The 21,996-nt window shown below is 39.9% G+C and overlaps 2 protein-coding genes across 3 annotated transcripts; both read left to right on the top strand.

Annotated features, from left to right (window-relative positions):
- Positions 1–330: 330 nt before the first annotated feature.
- On the top strand, positions 331–8,881 carry nkain5 (sodium/potassium transporting ATPase interacting 5). 2 transcript variants are annotated; one of them, XM_039799384.1, is made up of 7 exons: positions 331–607; positions 1,534–1,671; positions 3,837–3,917; positions 5,892–6,098; positions 7,849–7,909; positions 8,126–8,196; positions 8,308–8,881. In XM_039799384.1, the coding sequence occupies exons 1-6, from the start codon at positions 554–556 to the stop codon at positions 8,179–8,181; spliced, it is 597 nt and encodes a 198-aa protein (XP_039655318.1). In that variant the 5' UTR covers positions 331–553; the 3' UTR covers positions 8,182–8,196; positions 8,308–8,881. The 2 variants fall into 2 exon arrangements, with proteins under 2 accessions (XP_039655318.1, XP_039655319.1); XM_039799385.1 differs by lacking the exon at positions 8,126–8,196.
- A 955-nt stretch (positions 8,882–9,836) lies between these two features.
- ythdf1 (YTH N(6)-methyladenosine RNA binding protein 1) lies at positions 9,837–20,371 on the top strand. Its single transcript, XM_039801415.1, has 6 exons — positions 9,837–10,238; positions 10,560–10,587; positions 13,253–13,347; positions 13,450–15,087; positions 18,449–18,493; positions 18,872–20,371. Exons 1-6 carry the CDS (start codon positions 10,209–10,211, stop codon positions 18,884–18,886), a joined length of 1,851 nt encoding a protein of 616 aa, XP_039657349.1. The 5' UTR covers positions 9,837–10,208; the 3' UTR covers positions 18,887–20,371.
- The last annotated feature ends 1,625 nt before the right edge of the window (positions 20,372–21,996 follow it).

The raw sequence follows: 21,996 nt of genomic DNA, 5'->3' as shown, positions 1-21,996 counted from the left end.
ATATTTCATATTTTCATCATGTTTTTCCAAAATTCGATGTTTGACTGGCACTCTTTTAATTAGGGCTTTAATTACGACTTCTTCTTCAGCAATGGTTTAACACCTAACCAACTGTTTGTCTGGATGCACTCAAGTCCCAATATTCGCATATGTGCGCTTTTCTTGTGTGCAGAATTTCTGGAAAATGTAATAAATGCTTGTGCTACGTTTGGATAGAAATCTGAGAATAGCTCCTGTAGTTTCATCTTTAAAAAGCCTCACACAGCATCCCGAGGCTAACTGTGTAACTCGGGGTTTCCCCCCCTCTTATCGTGGCATTAATCGCTCCTCATACCGCCTCCCCTCCCCCTGCTCCGTAGTTCCCACTCAGGGACAGCCTACGTGTTTTCCTCAGGAGCTGAAGTGCGCTGTGCGTTTCCTCACACATCTGGAGAATATGGACCTAACGCTTGTGTTTGAGCATTAAAAAACACAATCGAGTTACTTCACTGCACTTTTCCCCATCATCTTCATCATCTTAATCAGAGCCAGCGGGAGCAGGAAGGAGAGGAAGATGGGCTGCTGCTCGGCACGATGCATGTTGATCCTCCTGTGTTCTCTGCAGTTGGTAAGATTGTTTTCTTTTATGATGCTTCCGCATAAACACATCAGACTATCTTCCCTCTCTGGTGATACTTAACCTACAACTTATACTATTGAAAGTCACTACAAAAATTACAAGTAAAAGCAACATTTTATTTTTTTTATTTTTTTCTGACAATATAAAATCTTACATATAGACTAAAGGCTACAATATTTATATAGGCTACTTAAATACCTGTTAAACCCACTCTTTGCTGTTAGATTTGGTGACCTTCCATTCACATGGTCATCATTAATTCAGGTTTCTGCATCAACTACAAACTAAAATGAAACAGTAGACGTTAGAGGTGGTTCCAGCTTCTTAAATGGGAATTGCTTCAGTTTTTCTTGGTGTTCTGTTTAAAAAAAAAATATATATATATAAATAGAATCTGTGTTTGAAACTGTTGTTCAGACAACGCGAGGAATTCGAAGACATCACCCTGAGCTCTGGCTGATTGTGACAAGCCTTTTTACCCACTTTCTGATATTTTATAGAGCAAACACTTGGCACATTCTTTGATACTGAACATAAGTATTAGTTGCAGCCCTGTTAAATGTATATATTTTGTGAACCTTGTTAATAGTAAGCTTGTTGCTTATCTAAAGCAGTGAGCGCCCACCAGTACAACCACCACAATAAAAGGCTGCAGCCACTTTGTCCTCCTCCTCCTCTGTGTTTCCCACCCTGCCCCCCTTCATCACTGACTGGGGCTCCGGCCTCAGAGGACTTAACACTTTACTTAGGTCTGTCTTTGTCCCCCATGGCTCAGTTGCCTTGACAACTTGTAAGAATCCAAAATGCAACCTTGTGGGATGCACAAGTAAGAGATCACCTTCTAACAAGCCAGGGCAGCACAGTGCAACAGAGTGAGTGTCTTAATAAGTCATCATTTCTCTTGACCCCAACAGATCACTGCGCTGGAGAGGCAGGTATTTGACTTCCTCGGCTACCAATGGGCTCCCATCATGATCAACTTCTTCCACGTCATCGTGGTCATCCTGGGCCTGTTTGGTGTCATCCAGTACAGGTCACGCTACGTCATTATGGTGAGGGAACTGTCTGAGTTGGGTTTGTTTTGGAGTTGCAAAAACGTTTCTGTTTAAGCGTTGAATGTTGGGCTATACCAGTGGTTCCCAGCCTTTTTTGACTGGCTTGTTAGGGGTAACTTAGTCTTTCATTGCCAGGCCTTCCTCCACAGCGCTGCAGAGAAGGGTCTGGCTAGTCCACATAGCATTCTGGGATGGGAGAAAAACATGCTCTGGTTTATTGGCATGTCTTTAAACCAATCACAATTGTCTTGGGTGGCGCTAAGCACCAGACAGAGCCATGGTGCCTCTGCAAAATAGCCTCGGGAAGGAACTTGTTTTGGTGGAACGTGTACGTTAAAATGTTGTTTTAGTCGTGCAACAGAAAACTCAGATTGGACAGATAGTCTAGCTGTCTGGATTTACCCTGCAGAGATCTGAGAAGCAGTTAAACATAGTCCTCAGAAATCCACCAGAGTTTAGAATTACAACGCAAAGAAAGCGGAAGGTAATGGACATCCGGCCGTAAAGAGTGAAATCCGGTGGGAATGGAGCAATCCCGGAAGTGGAACGTCGTGGATATAGACTAGGGGTAACTTAGTTTCACATTTTGGGAAATACACTTGTTTGCGTTCTTTTCGAGAGTTAAATGCAAAGATTTATACGTCTCTCATGTCTGTAGCGTATAGCGTAAGCATATAGCATAAAGAGTTGAAACAGCTAGTCAAATGGTAACAAAATCCACCAACTGAAACCTCTGAAGACCATTATGTGTTATTAACACATTACCGCTCTCGGCCAAAATTAGTCCCGCACATAACCCCCTGTAAAATGCCAAATTGATGTTTTTGTACAAACAAGTTGTAATGTGGTACTTAGTGAGCTTTAAAGGTGTGGTTTTTGTTGCCTTTGGACAGACCCAGGCTAGCTGTTTCCACCTGTTTCCAGTCTCTATGCTAAGATAAGCTAAGCTAATTGTCTCCTGACCGTAGCTTCATATTTAACCTACAGACATGAGACATGAGAGTGGTATCAATCGCTTTCACCTATGCAAAAAAAAAGTGAATAAGGCTTAAACACATTTCCCAAAATGTCAAACTGTTCCTTTTAAAATGGAAACTGTCCAGTTATGAACCCTCATCACACATGCAATTTAACCAAAGCGTGAATTTGATTTAGTCATCAAGAGAAAACAGCTGCTGTGATATGCAGATGAGTAAACAAGCTTATTACTGATTTGATGTCAAGAGATGTGCGTTTGTATGAGTGTGTGCATGAGGGCTGTGAACCACAATGACAATGTGAGAGCTGAGTCATACTAGGCTACATAAAGTTTATTATTACAATTTTATTAATAATAATAAAACCAATTGTATAAATATGAGATTGTATGATTCAGATTGTTTCATTTGAAGCATTTTTGAACCAGTAATAGTATCCAGTGTTTCACAAAAAAACATTTAGTAAAAAAATGAGCAAAACAATACATAGTTTTGTGCAGTGGCGGAAGAAGTATTCAGATCCTTTACTTAAGTAGAAATACTAATACCCCACTGTTAATATACTCTGTTACAAGTAAAAGTCCTGCATTGAAAATGTTACTTAAGTAAAATATGTAAGTATCATCAGGAAAATGTAAAAGTACTCCATGCAGAAATCTTTAGAAACTAGAAACAATCAAAATGGTTCTGTCATTCAACTAAGTGTTTAATGGTCTAATCATTTCAGCTGGACTTGTAGGTGTATATATTGTTGGATAGTTTAATTTATAATAAAACATTGTATTTTATAAACTGTAGTGTTTTGTATGGAAAAAAAAATGAATTTGTAAAGTAACTAGCTGTCAGATTAATGTAGTGGAGTAAAAAATACAATATTTCTCTCTGAAGAATGTAGCGGAGTAGAAGTAGAAAGTGGCACGAAAAGAAAAGACTTGAGTAAAGTACAAGTACTTAAAATGTGTACTTAAGTACAGTACTTGAGTAAATCTACTTAGTTATATTCCACCACTGGTTTGGTGTAACACAAATATATGTCCTTCTCGCCTCAGATTTATCTTTATACACTTTCAGAATTAGGACATTTGTAAGGAAAGAAAAAAAAAAGGGGCCCTGGGCTACATTATGAGCACGTTGAAGAATTGTGAGTTTTGTTAACGTTGTTTAACAATGTTTCTGTTTCCTCAGTACCTGCTGTGGATGCTGTTGTGGGTCGGCTGGAATGTCTTTGTTAGCTGTCTCTACTTGGATTTGGGAGGCCTTTCAAAGGTAGGTGTAATGGTCACGGAAGTGTCAGATAATTAGAGACTCGCGCAGCTTCAGCTTCTAAATACAGTGTTCAGCTCTTCTCATGTCTCAGGACCTGCAGTCACATGATCAACACTCCATTTACGTTAGTTGGATAGAACGTAAACGGGCGCCCATATGCAGAGGCTCAGTCCTTGACGCAGCAGCTCAGGGTTCGAGTCCGACCTGCGGTCTTCCCCCTCTCTCTCCCCTTTCCTGTCTACAGCTGTCCTGTCTATTGAAGGCTAAAGTGTCCAAAATATTTATAAATATTTAGTGTTATGAAGGGACCAGTGGTGCAATGTAATTAAGGACATTTACTCAAATACTGTTCTTAAGTACAAATTTTTCTTTTCGTGCCACTTTCTACTTCTACTCCGCTACATGGCCTTGACCAACTACCACTTTGCTCGTTTGAAAGCCATGATGTCTCTCTCTCATGGGTGGGCCAAATTCTCTGGGTGGGCAAAGCAGAGAAAGGGGAGGTAACCTTGCTCCTTATGACCTCATAAGGAGAAGATTCCAGATCGGCCCATCTGAGCTTTCATTTTCTCAAAGGCAGAGAAGGATACCCAGGGCTCGGTTTACACCTATCACCATTTCTAGCCACTGGGGGACCATAGGCAGGCTGGGGGAACGCATATTAATGTTAAAAAACCTCATAAAGTGAAATTTTCATGCCATGGGACCTTTAATCTGACAGCTAGTTACTAGTTACTTTACAATTTAAGATTTTTGCACACAAAACACATGTAGTTTATTAAATACAATGTTTTATTATGGATTAAACTAGCCAACAATATAACGGCCAACAAGACCAGCTGAAATGATTGAACCATTAAACACACAACAGTTTGGATCGTTTTGGATCTTTCTCCCTCATCACTGTGTTGTGTTTTCACAGTGTAAAGCATAACTATACAGCACTTTTCACAAATGACATAGATTTATTGACCTCTCCCGTCTTCACTTTGTATTATTTTGCTCTCTGCATCTGAACTCTGCAAGACTTCAGAGAAAAACCAGAGCCTTCAAAATGAACTGAAGCTGCTGGCTTTTAATAATAAATACACTTTAAGATCCTGTTTCTATACAAATACTAAAATGAAAAATGAAATCCAATATTACATATACATTCAAATGAATGCTGTCTTCTTTTTAATAAGTATTCATGTTGCTCAGCCCTTGTATATTAGATTTGCTTTTTTGTTTCAGTTGTTACTTTTATTGTTTCTCTGTTTATTTTTATGTTTTTTTTAAATGCTTTTTGTCCTCAGCCCACAGCTCGTAATGTTTATCATTGCTCTGCCGTTTTTCCTGATAATAAAAACAAATGAAAAGAAATGAGAAATGTATAGCTTAATCAATGTTGGAAATAATCCTTAGTAGTGGCCCCAGACAGGAAGTAAGGCACATACTGATCCATGTTCACACCACACCTGATCCTTGTTGCAGGTCAGATTTCTCTCTAGAGATGTTACGATACAATTTTTTTCTGTCCCGATACCGATTCCGATACCTGAACTTGCGTATCGGCCAATACCGATAACCGATCCGATACAAGTGTGTTAAAAAATACATATATTTTATTATGTTTTAACAGCTGTATACTACTAACCACATATGGATGTGACATGATTGCTGTCATTGTTGTTTGTGAAACATGAACAAACACAAACAATGAACGCTGTAGAACTTTCTTTTATTATCCAGTTTGACCGTCAGTCGTAACAGAAAAAGAACATAAATAAACCGATACCAGCATAGATTTTAGGCAGTATTGGAGGCTTCTTGATACTGGTATCGGTATCGGAAAAACATCTCTATTTCTCTCCCATCTTATTTCAGCAGGATTTTAGAACTTTCTACTGCACAAAGTTCAATAAAACAGATCTTTGGGAACCTAAGAGCTGAGAAGTTGCCTTCACATGACTTCTGCCTGTTTTGTCACTGCAGGACAGTGATATCCTCTCCCTGGGAGTATCGTTGCACCGCTCGTGGTGGAAGGATAACGGGCTGAGATGTGGGAGCGAGGGCCTTGCCTCCGCTGGGTGGCAGAACCAGCAGAACCAGCAGAACCCCGAGCTGACCACAGTGCTGAGCTGCTGGCTAGAATACCAGTACATAGAAGTCCTGCACTGCATCGTCCAGCTGCTCATATCGGTGAGTCTCTGTCACACAATACTTCACATTAGACATTTATGCCGGATGTCACTGTTTTGGACTGAATGTCTGTTACCTAATGCTTACTTTGTGTTGGCATTTTAAACTCGGTCAATTTCTGACGACTATGGTTAACTGCTCCTCAGATCTCTGCAGGGTAAATCCAGACAGCTAAATATCTGTCCAATCTGAGTTTTAATGTTTTAACCATTTTAATGTTTTAATATCAATAAATATGCATCTGCTTTCACATGAATGACTGTTGCCTAGTAACAGCAACTCTAAATTGGAAAACAGGCCTGGAACATTTAAAAATGGCACCACATTATCACACCAAGGTTATTCACTGCAATCCTGTATCTTCTCGTTTGTGGCAGTTAGTGATGCAAATCAAACCTTCTGAAGTCTGTTCCATCTTCCTAAATGTACACATTGGCTTTGCCTCTTTCTGTGTACTGTTTGTGTAGTCAGAGTTTTCTCAATTCAGCTCAATTCAATGTAACTTTATTTATCCCTGACGGGCAATTGTATGCAGCAGCTCGCCACCCAGCTACACACATACACACACACACACACACACACACACACACAACACACACACACACACACACACACACACACACACACACACACACACACACAGTAGATACTGTAGGAAAGTACTGTTGATCACAAAACTTAAAAACATTCAAAAGCTGTTAGCTTAAAGACCATGTGTGGAATTTGTAATAAATAACTATAAATATTAAAGATATACAAAGAAAACAGCCAACTGTTCTTACACTACCAAAGGTGACGGTCCAAGTTTTTGTAACATTTTAATACATTTGTATTTCTGTCAAAGTTCAATATTTTTTATACTTTTGTCAATTACTGTAGTTAATTTGGGAAATATTTGGTTTATGATTTTGTTTTTATGTCACTGCCAGAAACTCCCTGATTGCGTTCCCATGGTCCAATTCTTCTCATACAAATCACTCGTACCAAAAAAGATTTTGGTACGAGTGAGCACAAATTTCCTGCAGGATCAACCTGATGTTGGGACTTTGCTGTAGATAATTACACAGACTGACACTTTCTTGTTTTTTATCATACTTTCCATTTTCAATGAATAGAATAGATAGAATAGAATAGCCTTTATTGTCATTGCACTGTGAAGGTACAACGAAATTTAGGGTGCTCTCACAGAGCCATCCTTGCACCACACAAAACAAAAACGAACAAACAACAAGAAAACAGGGAACGACATATGTCCAGACAAGGACAAGAACAGGCTCAGCGAGCAATATGCTCTCATTTAAAATAGTATCTACTAACATAATATAAAAGATATACATTTTTTACGTATGTATTTAAATATAAATATCCATAGAATCTAAAAGGTAAAAATTGTCTGTAGTTATTAAAAAAGGTGTGGAGTGCGAGCTTATGACAGAGTGTCCATAAGTGTCCTGGACAAAGTGAGTGTCCATGAGTATTTACAGTCCGTATGGCCGTATGACCAATGAAGCAGATAAATGGAATTCTGCCATTATTCATTTTATTATTTACACCTGTGCGTTTACCACTGTGATATGTCAAAATGGCCTACGAAATGTTTTAATGTTATCACCGTCAAGATGTTTCTAAAATATGCTTTGTGATGAATAATGTGCTTTTAAAACATAAAAGAAAAATAATTGAGGACAATAAAAAAAAAAAAAAAAAAAAAAAAAAAAGATTCCCTTCATGTTTGTGTTAATTTCCGTAGCTCCCGGGATTTGTTTATGCCTGCTACGTCGTCAGCACTTTCTCAGATGAAGAAGACAGCTGTAAGTATGCTCCTGATCAATCATGGACATTATTCATATAGTTTATGGCAAATATAATTCATTTTTACATCCATTATCCATCAATTTTAGACATATTTTATCCCCTTAAAGTATAAAAGAATGCTTTTTAGAACATTTGCCATCCTATTTTGTTTTTTTACACTGAGGTTGATTTGCTTTGTATCTTTTTATTTACATTGTTCTTTCTTATTTTAGTTAATTTCTTTGGTGAATTCAGTCATCCATCCAAACCCTCTCAGTTGTTCTTCTAGTGTAAAGACCTGCGGGTAGGTTCATGATTGCCATTACCTTTTATTTTCCATCCAGATGTCATTGTTCATCTCATTTGTTCAGCATCTCATAGGCTACACAATGTGTTTTTCTCTATTTTTGCTTAGATTATAAATAACCACACAAATAAAGTGGTTCAGGAAAGCCGAGAAGGAACCTAGCAGAAGGGAAGACAACTTTGAAGACTGTCATTGTGACATTGCTTCAGCCTGGTTCTCAAAAACTCCTGTCACAGATGCTGAACCTCACTGTGCACAAACTGTACACACTGTCCTGAGTCAAGAGGAGAATTTCACTGTATAAAACGTGCAGACCTATTCATGACATGTTTTTTTTCTCAGGCCTAAAATGCTGTAAATCCAGATTTTAATCTACCTCTGTGTGTGTGTGTGTCAGTGTGTGTCAGTGTGTGTGAATGAGATAGAAACCAATAGATATCAAGCACTCAAGTACAAAAGAAAAGTGTGATTTGAAAGATGTAAATAAGTCACAGATTCTTTCTGGTGTTTTGTAAAATGTATAAATTATTAATGTGTCATTTTAGTTAGAAAAAGTGACCATGCAAACTTGTGTAGTGACTGATATAACTTAGCGAAATAAACCACACTCACAAAACAGCTTGTATTGCGGTGTTGCACACATTTCTTTATTATTAAACATTTATAAGACTTTTTTTTAAGACCTACTTCTGATAATTTGTCCTTCTTTTGCACATGACCAACCCCTATCTTAGGGCACTACCCCATGGGGGGATTATGAGACAATGGGTGCCTGGAGTCGACACAGACATGCGAACGGCCCACCACCTATAGTAGCAAGTCACAGACTCTGATGCTTTTGCCTCTTTCTTTTTGTTGGGTGTTGCCTCTTTGTAATTGTTTTGTGTGGGGCTCCTGGGTAGCTCACCTAGTAGAGCGTGCACCCCATGTAGGCTACAGAGGAGGCTCAGACCTAGCTGCAGCAGCCGCTGGTTCAATTCCAACCTGTGGCCCTTTTCTGCATGTCATTTCCCCTCTCGCTCTCTCCTTTCATGTCTAAGCTGTCCTATCAAATAAAGGCCTAAAATAATCTTTTTTTTAAATCGGCAATTGTTTTATGTCTCTTTGTGGTTGTTTTGCCCCTTTTTGTAGTTACTTTGTGTCTCTTTGCAGTTGCTTTGCGGCTCTTTCTAGTCCTTTATGTTTATTTTGCAGGTGAAGGCCAGGGGGGCCCTGACACTTTGGGCCCCTAGGCCTGTGTCTGGTTGGCACGTTTAGTAATCTATCCATGCAATACCCTTATTCCCAGTAAACCAAAGTCTCTGTAGATATGTGTAAGGATTTGTATATAAGTAACTGTATATCTTGTTTCATTTTATTCCCTTCTAATTTAAAGGTTTGTATTTATGGCTTTCTATATGTGTGTCTCCTGTTGCAAACAATTCATATTTCATTGTGCAAACTTGTGTTATAAATTGACAAAAAAGAACCTTGTACACTTAGGAGCAGACATATTGCTCTGCCACAGTTGTATAGGCTTAGGACAGTGCCTATATAGCTACTTTCAAAGCTGAATTTATTAGAAAACAATGTTTTTCAGTAAATGTAGGTAAATACGGACGCTGCTGCTGCTAGGTAGCCATGGACGCGTGCCTTACGTCAGCGACGTCATTTCCGGTCCGCAGACCCCGGATGAAGCTGCCATTGGGGCAAGTGAGCAGGGCCACCGAGGCTGGTTGGATTTTAATTTCACGGTGAGGGGACCGGAGCGGATTGAAGCCCCGCTGGATTAATGTCGACAGGGCAGCGCGGAGTGCCAGCAAGGGCTACGACGAGCAAAAGGTCCGCGCCGAGCAGAGACACCGCCGGCTAACGGCTGCTGCTAACTGTGTTTAACTGCAAGCAAACTACCGCGGAGCAGGGAAACAGCTTCTCCAGCCATTAGCCTCTGCACACAGCGGAGTTTGTGCAGTTTACACACTGTACGTGTTGTCAGGGTTGTTCAGTCTAACACAACACCTGGTGGATGAATGATGTCTGCCGCTAGTATTGACCCTCAGGTAAGCGTGTGTGTGTGTGTGTGTGTGTGTGTGTGTGTGTGTGTGTGTGTGTGTGTGTGTGCGCGCGCGCGAGATCCCAAGCTAGTTGAAAGGGGAGGTTAGCTAGAAAACTGCTCTCTGCTGGTAATCAAAGACCTGGACCACATCTTCAGTAGGTGTCTCACTAAACTGTGTGTGAGTCAGGTTTCCAGAGGAGATGTATAAACATGTCGGTGTGCAGCTAGGATAATGTGATATGCTTTGAATAACATTGGAGACCCATGTAAGCGTTGTGTTTTTCTCCTCTCACATGCATTCCTCCTTTTTAATGTGACCACTAAGACATCGAAAGGACAAGATGCAAGCAAAGGTAAGAAGATAAATGTCTCTACAGACCTACAGATGTTGCACATTACCTGTTTAGCAACTGATACTTCATATCAGATACAACTGACCCATGTTTTGTTGTAGCCCTTATGTCAACAGAGAAACTCCAACATTGTCTACATAGCATTAAATAATGTTGCATCCAGTGTTTCCTCTAGGATTTTTTTTTAGCAGTGGGGGCAGATCTGTTGCCCCCTGCGCCCCGTCGCCAAATATTTTACGTATTAAACAGAACTGACACTTCGCTGCAACACAAACAAATATATTTATTCATCTCTATTCACACACAATGAGGCATATTCTCATTTAGTTTTGATTGAACTGTATTTTTGAGGAACTGTAGGTCTACAAAATGAATTTTACAAGAACTTCTTCATAGGGAAACCAAAACCCAAAGTAGGCTATAGTATGAAACCATTCATAATTAAACTAATTGCATATTTGCCTCAGTGGCAAAGTTGGCAGCCTTGCTGTGTGCATTTGATTTTTCTTGGCTTTTGGAAAAAAAAACTCCAAGGCTGGGTTACACTAGAATGGCCAGGACGGTCATTTTGACCATTTTGAAATTTATGTGTAATAACTTTGCTAAATAAAAAAAATACAATCCTGCTGGTACCTGACTTTTCCTAAAAGAGTCTGTATTTTCATTTAAAATAGTTTTTATATACTGTACATTACACAAAAGGCAAAGAAAATACAATCACTTTTACCTATTTTGGCCATACACTGTCATATTGACCGCTCGGATTTTCGCGGTTTTGTTTTTAATCTTTTGCGTGGTTGAAGATACATCTTGGTTAGTAATAATCATAGTCTCTGTCAGAGAAACGTAACTAGCGGTCTCGAGTAACAAGTGTGGGCAATGCATCACCGATGGGCCGAAGGCAAAGCCAGAGTCGGTAACGTAGGCTACGGGCGTGGATGGTTCTGAATCAGAAGAAAAGCACCGGCGTATCGCCTCTGTGAAGGCGCGTAGACACGTGACGAGTAGCGTCTACGTGTTCATATAACTTTATACATGCTACAACTGGCTGGAATCATTGCACACATCCTCTCCAAGGAGTGCACCAGCTGTAAAATGTCCCGGAGGAAGTTCATGCAGCAACTGGCAGAGGAGCTGAGAGCCGACTTTATGGAGGAAAAAAAGGGCAGCGGCGCACGGTCCGTGCTGCGCTGCGCACCGTAGCAGACACCAAATCGGAGGCAGTGCCTGCCAGGTTAGGTTATAAATGTTCAAATAACATACTTTTAATTGTTATTTGGCTGTGAATTATGTTGAAGGAATTTCCCCCAATATGTTTCATGAATGTATGAAATAATCACGGTTTAGCCTACTATGATATGATATCAAGAATCAACAGCCACGTGCAATTTAGCTAGCAAAATGTGGAAAAACTATAGACTAATACAAGCTTACATGAACTGATAATATAAGTTATACGACTTACAGTTCTCAAGGATGCACACATGCCATCTCAACCGGGTCCTCCGGACAGCCTGTCTCTTTTTTCTTTCTCCCTTTTCTCCGAGTGGCGCGCGTGCCCACTCGCGTTGTGAAGCGCGTGTCTGGGCTATTCTCCGTCGACGTGCTCTTTACAATCACTGCTGATAGACGCCTTTTTGTATATATATTTCTGATACCGTGGCGGGAGAAATCTAAACGTGGCGGACCGCCACTTGCCAATCAACATAGAGGAAACACTGTTGCATCATTACATCTTTTTATCCATGTGTTTGCTTTGTAGTTGTATGGAGTAATGCACATACATCATCGTAAAGGGAAACAGCTTATCAATGGAAAGCACCTTGCAGATATTTTAGGCTTCATAGGGTTGGGTATCGTTTGGGGTTTTTCCGACACCGGTGTTAAAGCGATGCTTTTAAAACTGTGCCAGTGCCTGAACCGATACTTTTTAACCCTTGTGTTGACTTTTGGTCAAATTGACCCGTTTTCAATTTTTGTTTCATATCATAAAATATGGGACGTAGAAATGAGCGCTGAAAATGTTTTCAAGGTTGACGGGAAGACAACACAAGGGTTAAGAAAGTTTAAAAAAAAAAAGATTTAATAATATAGTAATAACTATAACCTATAACAATAACGTATTTCACTAGTAAATTGCTGTTGAGCGACAAAAACAACCACCAGATGGGAAAAGGGTATTTTACAATAACTTTGAATGCACTGCGAGGCTACAAGTTTCAAGTGAACGCACCGTCTGTGTTGTTTTTCCAACAACGGCAGCTGCACACTGCTTAACGTCCCGCTGTTGGATCCTCTACAGTGAAATACAGTCACACTTTACACCGTTTAGCTGTCAGCATTTTAACTGTATTTAATCCAGCTGCTAGCTAACGGTAGGCTAACGTTAGCTGCTGTCGAGTGTAGTGTTAACTAGCATGACATGCGGCAATGTTTCTGTTGGCTGTAACGTCCGTTTCGGAGCATCAGAGAGCAGCGCAGGCATATCAGTGGCACCGAAATGAGGCACCGAAATCCTCATTGCTATTCAGTCCAGTAGATACCGGTCGTTAAGGCACTGGTGCCGTATTAGCACCGGGTCTCGGTCATCATAGACTTAGCATCATTAGGTTGTTTGGGGGTATGTGTAAATTCCAGCTTTGACAACAGTTTGATTTTATTGCAGCCTTTCCAGTTTCAGTGCAGAATGGCTCCCTCCACCAGAAGGATACTGTTCATGACAATGACTTTGAGCCTTATCTCACCAACCAGTCTAATCAGGTAGGAAACACCTGTGAATTGTCTTTTGTGACACTAAAATAATTTAATATCGCCACATTTTGTTGCCCTAACAAATTATCTTTACTCTATTTCTGTTTGTAGAATAACAGCTATCAATCCATGACAGACCCTTACCTGTCCAGCTACTATGCCCCCTCCATTGGATTTCCTTACCCTCTCAGTGAGGCTCCTTGGTCTACAGGAGGTGACCCACCAATTCCCTACCTGACACCCTATGCCCCCCTCAACAATGGAGACCATCACTTCATGCACGACACAGTGTTTGGGCAGCCGAGTGGGCTCAGCAGCAGCATCTATCCACACAGGTTTAACTTTTTCCCAGAGAACCCGGCCTTCTCAGCCTGGGGCACCAGTGGTTCTCAGGGCCAGCAGACTCAGAGCTCAGCCTATGGGGGGAGTTACAGCTACCCACCCAGCTCTCTAGGAGGCACTTTAGTCCCTGATGGCCAGACAGGTTTCCATAGTGACACCCTGAGCAAGGCTCCAGGTATGAACAGCCTAGAGCAGGGCATGCTGGGCCTAAAAATAGGTGGAGATGTGACAGGAAGTGGCTCGGGTGTGAAGAGTGCAGGCTCTCTTGGAAGTGGCAATGTAGCTGCAGCTGTTGCCACGGGCAACGGCGGCACACCAATTGGAATGCCCCCTCCGAAACCTACATCGTGGGCTGCTATTGCTAGTAAACCTGCCAAGCTGCAGCAACAAAAGACCAAGAACAAACCTGGCGCACCCATAGCTGGAGGAGGTCTGCCTCCACCCCCCATTAAACACAACATGGACATTGATACATGGGATAATAAAGGGGCTGCTACTAAGATGGCCCCTCCTTTGCCCTCCCATCACCATCACCACCACCACCACCAGCAGCACCAGCCCCAGCTTCACTCCCATGCTTCCAGTCTCCTGCCTCCCCTTCAACAGTCCCTACAGTCTGCCCAGTCCCTCGTGCAGCAGATGACCATGCAGGGTCCTCCTCCTCCACAGTCTTACCATAACCACAACTCCGCTCCAACACCTCAGACCCGCTGGGTAGCCCCACGCAATCGCAACTTGTGCTACGGTGGCGGAAGCTTGGACAGCAGTGGCTCCTCTAATGGCTGCGGTATTGGTAATGGAGGGGGAGGGGGCGGGGCCATCACTCCAGAGCCGGGATCAGAGTCCCACCCTGTGCTGGAGAAGCTGCGGGCGGCCCACAGCTACAACCCCAAGGAGTTTGACTGGAACCTGAAAAATGGACGCGTGTTTATCATCAAGAGCTACTCTGAGGACGACATCCACCGCTCCATCAAGTACTCCATCTGGTGCAGCACGGAGCACGGCAACAAGCGTTTGGACACGGCCTTCAGAGCTATGAACTCTAAAGGTCCCGTCTACTTGTTGTTCAGTGTCAACGGCAGCGGCCATTTCTGCGGTGCGGCGGAAATGCGCTCGCCTGTGGACTACGGCACCAGCGCTGGCGTTTGGGCGCAGGACAAGTGGAAGGGCAAGTTTGATGTGAACTGGTTGTTTGTTAAGGACGTGCCCAATAGCCAGCTGCGCCACATCCGCCTGGAGAACAATGACAACAAGCCAGTCACCAACTCTCGTGACACCCAGGAGGTTCCTCTGGAAAAGGCGAAGCAGGTGCTCAAGATTATCGCCCAGTTCAAACACACCACCTCCATCTTTGATGACTTTTCCCACTATGAGAAGAAGCAGGAGGAGGAGGAGGTGGTGAGAAAGGTATTTCCTTTAGACATGACACTTTTGAAATAGAGGCGTAAAGATATTTAGGGACTGTAGGAAATATATTGGGGGGGTGGGGAGGGTGGTTGCAGAGAAATCTTGTGCATCAGTTTAATAAAGCAAGGCCCTCTCTAGTGTTATTAAAGGTCCCATGACATGCTGCTTTTTGGATGCTTTTATGTAGGCCTTAGTGGTCCCCTAATACTGTATCTGAAGTCTCTTTCCCGAAATTCAGCCTTGGTGCAGAATTACAGCCACTAGAGCCAGCCCCACAATGACCTTTCCTTAGGATGTGCCATTTCTGTGTCTGTAGCTTTAAATGCTATTGAAGAGGAGAGAGGGGGCAAGGTGGAGGGTGGGGGTGTGGCCTTGACCAACTGCCACTTTGCTTTTTTGCAAGCCGCGATGTCTGTCTGTTTCTATTGCTATTTTCAAAAACGGACATTTCAACCTCTCCGTTTTCAAAAATAACCTCGTGCACAGCTGTCAGTTTTCAGAAAAGTGTTTGTTTACATGTACCCATTTATATATGCCGTCAATGCAGTCAAAAGCATGCCAAACCTGTAGGTGGCAGTGGTACGAGAAGCTCAAGCCCACGTTAGCCAATCAGAATCCCGAAAATAGCAACAACAGCAACGAATCACTTCCTCTTTCTCTCTCTCGGCTGCCTAAACCTCAGTTTGTCTCAGTTTACGTGCAAATGTGCAAACGAAGATTTCAAAAATCTCCACTCTGGCTGGAGTTTTTAGAAAGACTCAGTTTCAGAGGCGAATTCTCCGTTTGCGTGTAAACGAAGGGTACAAACGAAGGGAAATGTCTCCGTTTGTAACCATGTATGTGTAAACCATAGATATAGAACAATAGATATGACCTGTAATTCATACTTGCCATTCCAGGATGGAACCACTTGGCGGCCATCTTACCAGGGTTAAGTTTTAGAATTGCTTCAATTTGAATCAATGGGGAAAGAGGCTCATGTTGTCTTTATAATCGTTATATTTTTCTACCAATACATCAATAGTGGTTTTAATTCAAAGTAATGACCGTAAGACAACTGTGCCTTTTTAGAAAGAAACAAAAAATAAAGATTTGGGTGGAATTTTGATTGATATAGCTCCAAGAGAACAAGTAATTCGTTCAATTATAAAGATAATCTCATAATTTTGCATTTATATTGCAGGTAATCATTTTATTTTTTCAATTTTGCCTGAAGTTATTATGTAAAAACTGTCTGAAACATCCAACTGTAATTTATTAATACATTTATTTATGTCTGTAGATTTTATCTCAACTATAAGACTACATTTCCCATCAACCCCGAAACTTTGTGTTTAGCGTTTGTTTTCTTACTGTCAACTGGCCGGCATGGAGTTTGTTTAGACGATGAGCGTAGTAGTTGGAGAGCTTTGCTAGCTTCAGTGAGTTTTTGTTGATGAAGGCTATGATGACTTCACCAGAACTGCTGATGGACTTGTCTTTAATTTTCATTACGTTATGGAAATTACATTTACGATAGTAATGTGGAGACTTTGCTGCTGAAGTAGGAATCCTTTCTGGATTGGAAGTTACTTTACCTCATCAAGACATGGATTATTACGTTTTAATTTGCTTTACTGAAAGGAAAATCGTGTAAAGGCATGAGGTAAGCTGACAACAATAGATGTTAATATATGATGACTGACAGCAGGATTCAACATGGCTAATGTTTGGGGAGCTAACGTTAGCTGGTGAAAATGTAACATTAAGTGCGGATGGTCGGTTAGAGCTGTGTGTTGCTGGATGTGGCTACTGTTGATTTGTGTAACATTACTTTACTGTATGTGTAACGTTACATTTTAACGTACCATTAGCTTGCTGGATTTGTCTTGAGATATTATAAAATGACATTTAGGAGTAAAGAAGAGTACTTGTCGTTAACTTTAATTTAACTGAAAACTTAACACAGTTTGAGTGAAATCAGCCGCTATAGCAGTCAATGTAGGGGTAATATTAACGACGTGTTAAAAAAAAAAGTTTAACGTTACTAAATGTCTTATTTGAGGTCAAAAATCAATCAACTAAAACAATGTTTGCTGTTCATAAATGCTGTTAGGAGCTAGCTAGCAATCACCAGTAACTGACATCTCAGCCGGTCCGTTAACAGTTGCTAGGTAACGTAACTAGCTAGCTAGCTAGTTCACCAACTTTTCTGTATTTATAGTTAAAAAAAAAATTAAAAAAAATACTCTATCTACTCCTACTGACACGTGGGAAGTGATGCCAGCATCCTGGGTCTCTTCGGTCCTTCTGGTAAAGCAGTTAGGTGCTGCACAGCTGACAACCATACTTGCTGCCATAGGTGACAATAGCAAACAGTACCCTAGTAAGATGGCGGACAGTTATACCATTAGTTATGACGTCATGTTATATTTGTTGTTCTATATCTATGGTGTAAACAGGGTCTGTCTATCATGGGTGGGCCAAATTCTCTGGGCTGGCAAAGCAGAGAAAGGGGAGGTAACCTTGCTCCTTATGACCTCATAAGGAGAAGATTCCAGATCGGCCCATCTGAGCTTTCATTTTCTCAAAGACGGAGCAGGATACCCAGGGCTCGGTTTACACCTATCGCCATTTCTAGCCACTGGGGGACCATAGGCAGGCTAGGAAAAAAAAAAGTGAAATTTTCATGCCATGGGACCTTTAATATTTTCTTTGGACCCTCCCCCTGGACTAATAACTAGTATTGAACTGGTACAATTCCTTTTGATTTAAGCCCCGTAATATTTTCACCGAACCCGGATTCCAAATAACAAAACACAAAAAGGTGACTTTTAGATCCGAAGATGTTGTCAAATATGCGATTAGTTGTCTGTCATACTTGAATCACTTACAGATGTCTGAGTTGCATTACCAGGCATGTTAACCAGATGTGTTTTAGTGCTGTTTTAAGCTTTAATGTATGTCTGACTGTCCCAATACAGAGATACAGAGACACGACTGCTGTCTCCTGCACACGGCAAAACACAACTGAATGACCCATGGCACACATAAAAGCCATCTTGTTGATGTAACTGTTTGATTTTTTTTTATGTTAGAAAGGAAAGCTGAAATAAAATATGAATATAGGGAAGAAAAAGATCCTTTCCTGCTCTCCTAAAAAGTCACACTACCCTCCCCCCTTTCTGACTTCCCTCTCCCTGCCTAATAACAGTTGTACAATCCCTTATTTGTAAGCTGGTTTCTTTTTACTTAACATTTGTATCTATTAGTGATTTATTTGAAATGATTTGAATGTTTGCTGATGAAATATTTAAATATAAGTGATGATTGTATTTGTAATGTAACTTTTCAATAAGACTTTGCATGTTTTGTTTAACAGAGCTATGAGCCTGCCCCAATACAGAGCCGATCCCGAATTGATCAGGTAAAGTCTGTTATCTTAATTAATGAGTATTTTGCTATATATACTGTATGACAAATGTATGCAGAATCACATATATGTATATGAAGTCATCAAATTGAACTAGGTTCCACTGTTTACACCAGACAACTGCTTCACATGTGCAAAACAACTTCAGTATCTCATTTTGTTTGTCTATAATTCAAATTTGCTCAGACTTTTTTTAATTTAAACAGGTTTTAGTAAAACGATAACATAAAATGGTCAAATTATAACAATCTAATTCCGCTGAATGTCGAATGTCCAGCTCCTAGAATATTACAGGTGTGAGTCATGTGATATTGATTAATCTGTCTAACAATGTCTTGATTTTTTTATTTTTTTATTCCCCCTTTTATTCAGGATCGTCAAAAGTAAACAGAAGACAACTGTCGATGAAATTTAAAAAGGAAACACAAAGACATAGTGAAATTGAAAACTAATATTTTCTATTTATTTAATTTTGTTGACTTTGGCCCATGTCAAACGTTTGACCCACAATGCTCCTGGCTCCCAGTCTTTAAGATGTATTTGCGTGCAGGGATGAAGCTAGTTCCACCAGTTGAATCGCTTCAATAATATATATTTTCTTGTTTTGTCTGAATTTTTTAGCCTTACAAATCTCTATCGCTACCCCGGAACTTGCATTCTTAACTAAATATAAGTAACAAATATCTGCACGTCTGTTTTTGAAAGTCTCTTGACAACATGCTGCTGATATTCAGTGACTGTTCACTTTGTGGTTTGTGTGTTGGAGAAATGTTAAGTGCTTGTAATGGTTAACGAGTGAACAAGACTTTATTGACAAATGTCTGCTATCTGTTTGTGGCCAGTTGTATTTTATATGATCAGACAGAAAAAATAATATGCCACTTTTTTCATGTATGGGCTGTTTCACTTTGGTGGGGGAATGTGTACACTGAAAGTTTCTGTATGCATAGAAATAATCGTGCAAGGTTGTGACGTTAGAAAGCATAACTGTTAGGAAAATATTTTGAATAATGTATCACCTGGCTTACAACTGGTTCAATCTAACATTAAGGTGCAGAATATATGGGATTTTGTCTCTCCTAGAGCAGAGCCTTAACATTTCTTTTTAGCACTAAATTAAATTAGTATTTTTCTTTTTCCAGAACTGTACCTCAAAATCTTTCAGCTAGAGATTCAGGGTTAGAATGTCTAGAGATCAAACACTCTTAAAGGTGGTCCCTCTCTTTCTTATTTGAAGGATGGAATAACTAATATACTGTATTAATTTAACAACACAAAATTTGGTTTCTGTCTTATTTCCCTTAAACAATGACTTTTATTTCCCTGCTGTTCAAACAGGAGATCTCTGTTTATAAAAGAAAGTCTGGAGGAAATGTAGCATGTACTGCTTTTAAAACTCAAGCCAGGCCTTTCACTTTGTTTTTCTTTTTGTTTCTTGTTCTTTCTTAACTAAATTATAATCTTGGCATCATTTTCATTGCTATAACCTGTCCACATCATCCTCATAAAATGTAAGCTTTAATGTACTGGCATTTCTAACTTGAGATTGCCTCAAAATGTTTAACTGTAGCATTATACTTAACTGATTTATTGTCAAGTGTATGAAAACCCAGAGACTAGTGTATATGGTAAATGTTTGTGACTTTTTTTAAACTTGCTTGCTGTATTGTGTGTGTATGCAAGAGTGAAAGAAAAGAGAGGGAGTATGTTTGTGGAGCAATCAGAGTTATATTACTGGTATTGGATTATAGAAAATTTATGCAAAAAAATGTTTTAAAGTCACCCCTGAATTAAATATCCATTGTATCAGAGGTCACTATCACATTCTTAGATTTGATCATGTTCATTATTAAAGATATACTTATCTGTTCACTGTGGGGGTTTTTGTATGACGAGGATTTTGTGTGCATGATGTCAAAGTACTTTTTCATAATATAGTTCAACACCACAAAGTTCACTAATAAGGGATTTACAGTCTGCACAGTATACAACACCCTCAATTTAAATAACAAAATGCCAAAAATGATAACTTCCGTCCTGCATGTTTAAATATCGTCACACCTGTTTTAAGTATGTTGTTTTGCACTCAACATCACACTTGTTTGGCTTTTAAACTCCACTTGCCAGAAGGATTTAAATTCTGGCTCCCAGTTTGCTTCATTAAATTGTCATGTAACATATTTATTAAGAAATATATGTAAATGGACTGCCGCAGCTTCCCCTGGGTAGTTAAATATGTTTTTAATATGTTATGGACAACAACAAGCTCTATAGCACATAGTAATATGTGTCAGGCTTTATATATAGTCACACATTGTTCGAGTAGGATCAATTCGTTGTTGGTTAGAGTCTTTTTATGGGATGTGTTGACAAAAAGAAAAATACATAATATGTCCAGCTTTATCCTTTAAATTCCCTTTGTGCTGCTAGGGTTTACACACCTCATTAAAAAGAGTCAGTCAACGAAGGAAGGTGCAAGAAAGTAATGAAATTTAGTTTTGCAAGAACAATCAAATGGCTTACCTTGGGTGGTAACCAGGTTACAAAATCACTTACAAGTAAAGTAATGTACAGTGGTGGAAGAAGTATTCAGATCCTTAAGTAAAAGTAACACCACTACAAGTGAAATTTAAAACTTTACTTAAGTAAAAGTATATGTGTTATTAGCAAAAGACTTCTGTATCAAAAGAAGGACTCACTGTGCAGTGAAATGGTCCCTGGCAGTGTTTTATTAGGACTGCTGCATTAATGTGTATGTTGCATTTGACTGCTGTCGATGTTTAAGTTTGTGCTCATTTTAACTTCTTTATATACTGTTGGGTAGTTTTATCTACAGCAATGCATCATATCCTATGTTATAGCGTCGATGTCCTGTGAGAACCACGTATCTCTAAAAAGTCAACTTTTCATGGAGTCAGAAAAACAGCCCTGTTGTCAGCTTTGTGACGATGCATTTTCCAGCTGATCCAAGAGGCTTTTTAAAGATTTTATTAAGCCTAAGAATTTTCTCAACACATAAACGGAACACTTTATCCTTCAGTTTATCACAAACACTCAATATCAACACATCTGGAGATACATGGTACAAGGGGATGGAAATTTGTAACTAAAGCGGTCAGTCAAATGTAGTGGAGTAAAAAGTACATTATTTGGAGTATGTATAATGTTGCATAAAATGGAAATACCCATGTATATTACAAGTAGGTTGCCTCAAATTTGTACTTGAGTAAATGTACTTTGTTACATTCCACCACTAGTTAGAAATCATCTTTGTCAATAATTCACAACATGTTTTTTCATCAGATGAGCTCAAGTACATGATGTTCCAAATGTGCTCATTTGAATTAGTTTTATATTATTAATTCCATAAAAGTGGAATTCATATGCTACACAATTTTGTTTTTTATACATGATACAATAAGCTTAAAATTGTCAATATGTATTTTTGGCTGTTTTCATTTTTGAATATCTTTTGTCATTAGGTTTAGTTAACTTTG

This window comes from Perca fluviatilis, chromosome 5 (genome assembly GCF_010015445.1).
Source record: "Perca fluviatilis chromosome 5, GENO_Pfluv_1.0, whole genome shotgun sequence".
Taxonomy (NCBI): Eukaryota; Metazoa; Chordata; class Actinopteri; order Perciformes; family Percidae; genus Perca; species Perca fluviatilis.
This window is presented reverse-complemented; position numbering and strand designations above follow the sequence as displayed.

Excerpts from the sequence above, each read along its gene's own strand:
- nkain5 (XM_039799384.1), top strand. The coding sequence starts at position 554 with ATGGGCTGCTGCTCGGCACGATGCATGTTGATCCTCCTGTGTTCTCTG. Across the intron at positions 6,099-7,848 it reads TCGTCCAGCTGCTCATATCG|CTCCCGGGATTTGTTTATGC; the intron begins GTGAGTCTCTGT and ends TAATTTCCGTAG. Across the intron at positions 7,910-8,125 it reads CTCAGATGAAGAAGACAGCT|TTAATTTCTTTGGTGAATTC; the intron begins GTAAGTATGCTC and ends TTCTTATTTTAG.
- ythdf1 (XM_039801415.1), top strand. The coding sequence starts at position 10,209 with ATGATGTCTGCCGCTAGTATTGACCCTCAG. Across the intron at positions 10,588-13,252 it reads AGGACAAGATGCAAGCAAAG|CCTTTCCAGTTTCAGTGCAG; the intron begins GTAAGAAGATAA and ends ATTTTATTGCAG. Across the intron at positions 13,348-13,449 it reads TCACCAACCAGTCTAATCAG|AATAACAGCTATCAATCCAT; the intron begins GTAGGAAACACC and ends TTCTGTTTGTAG.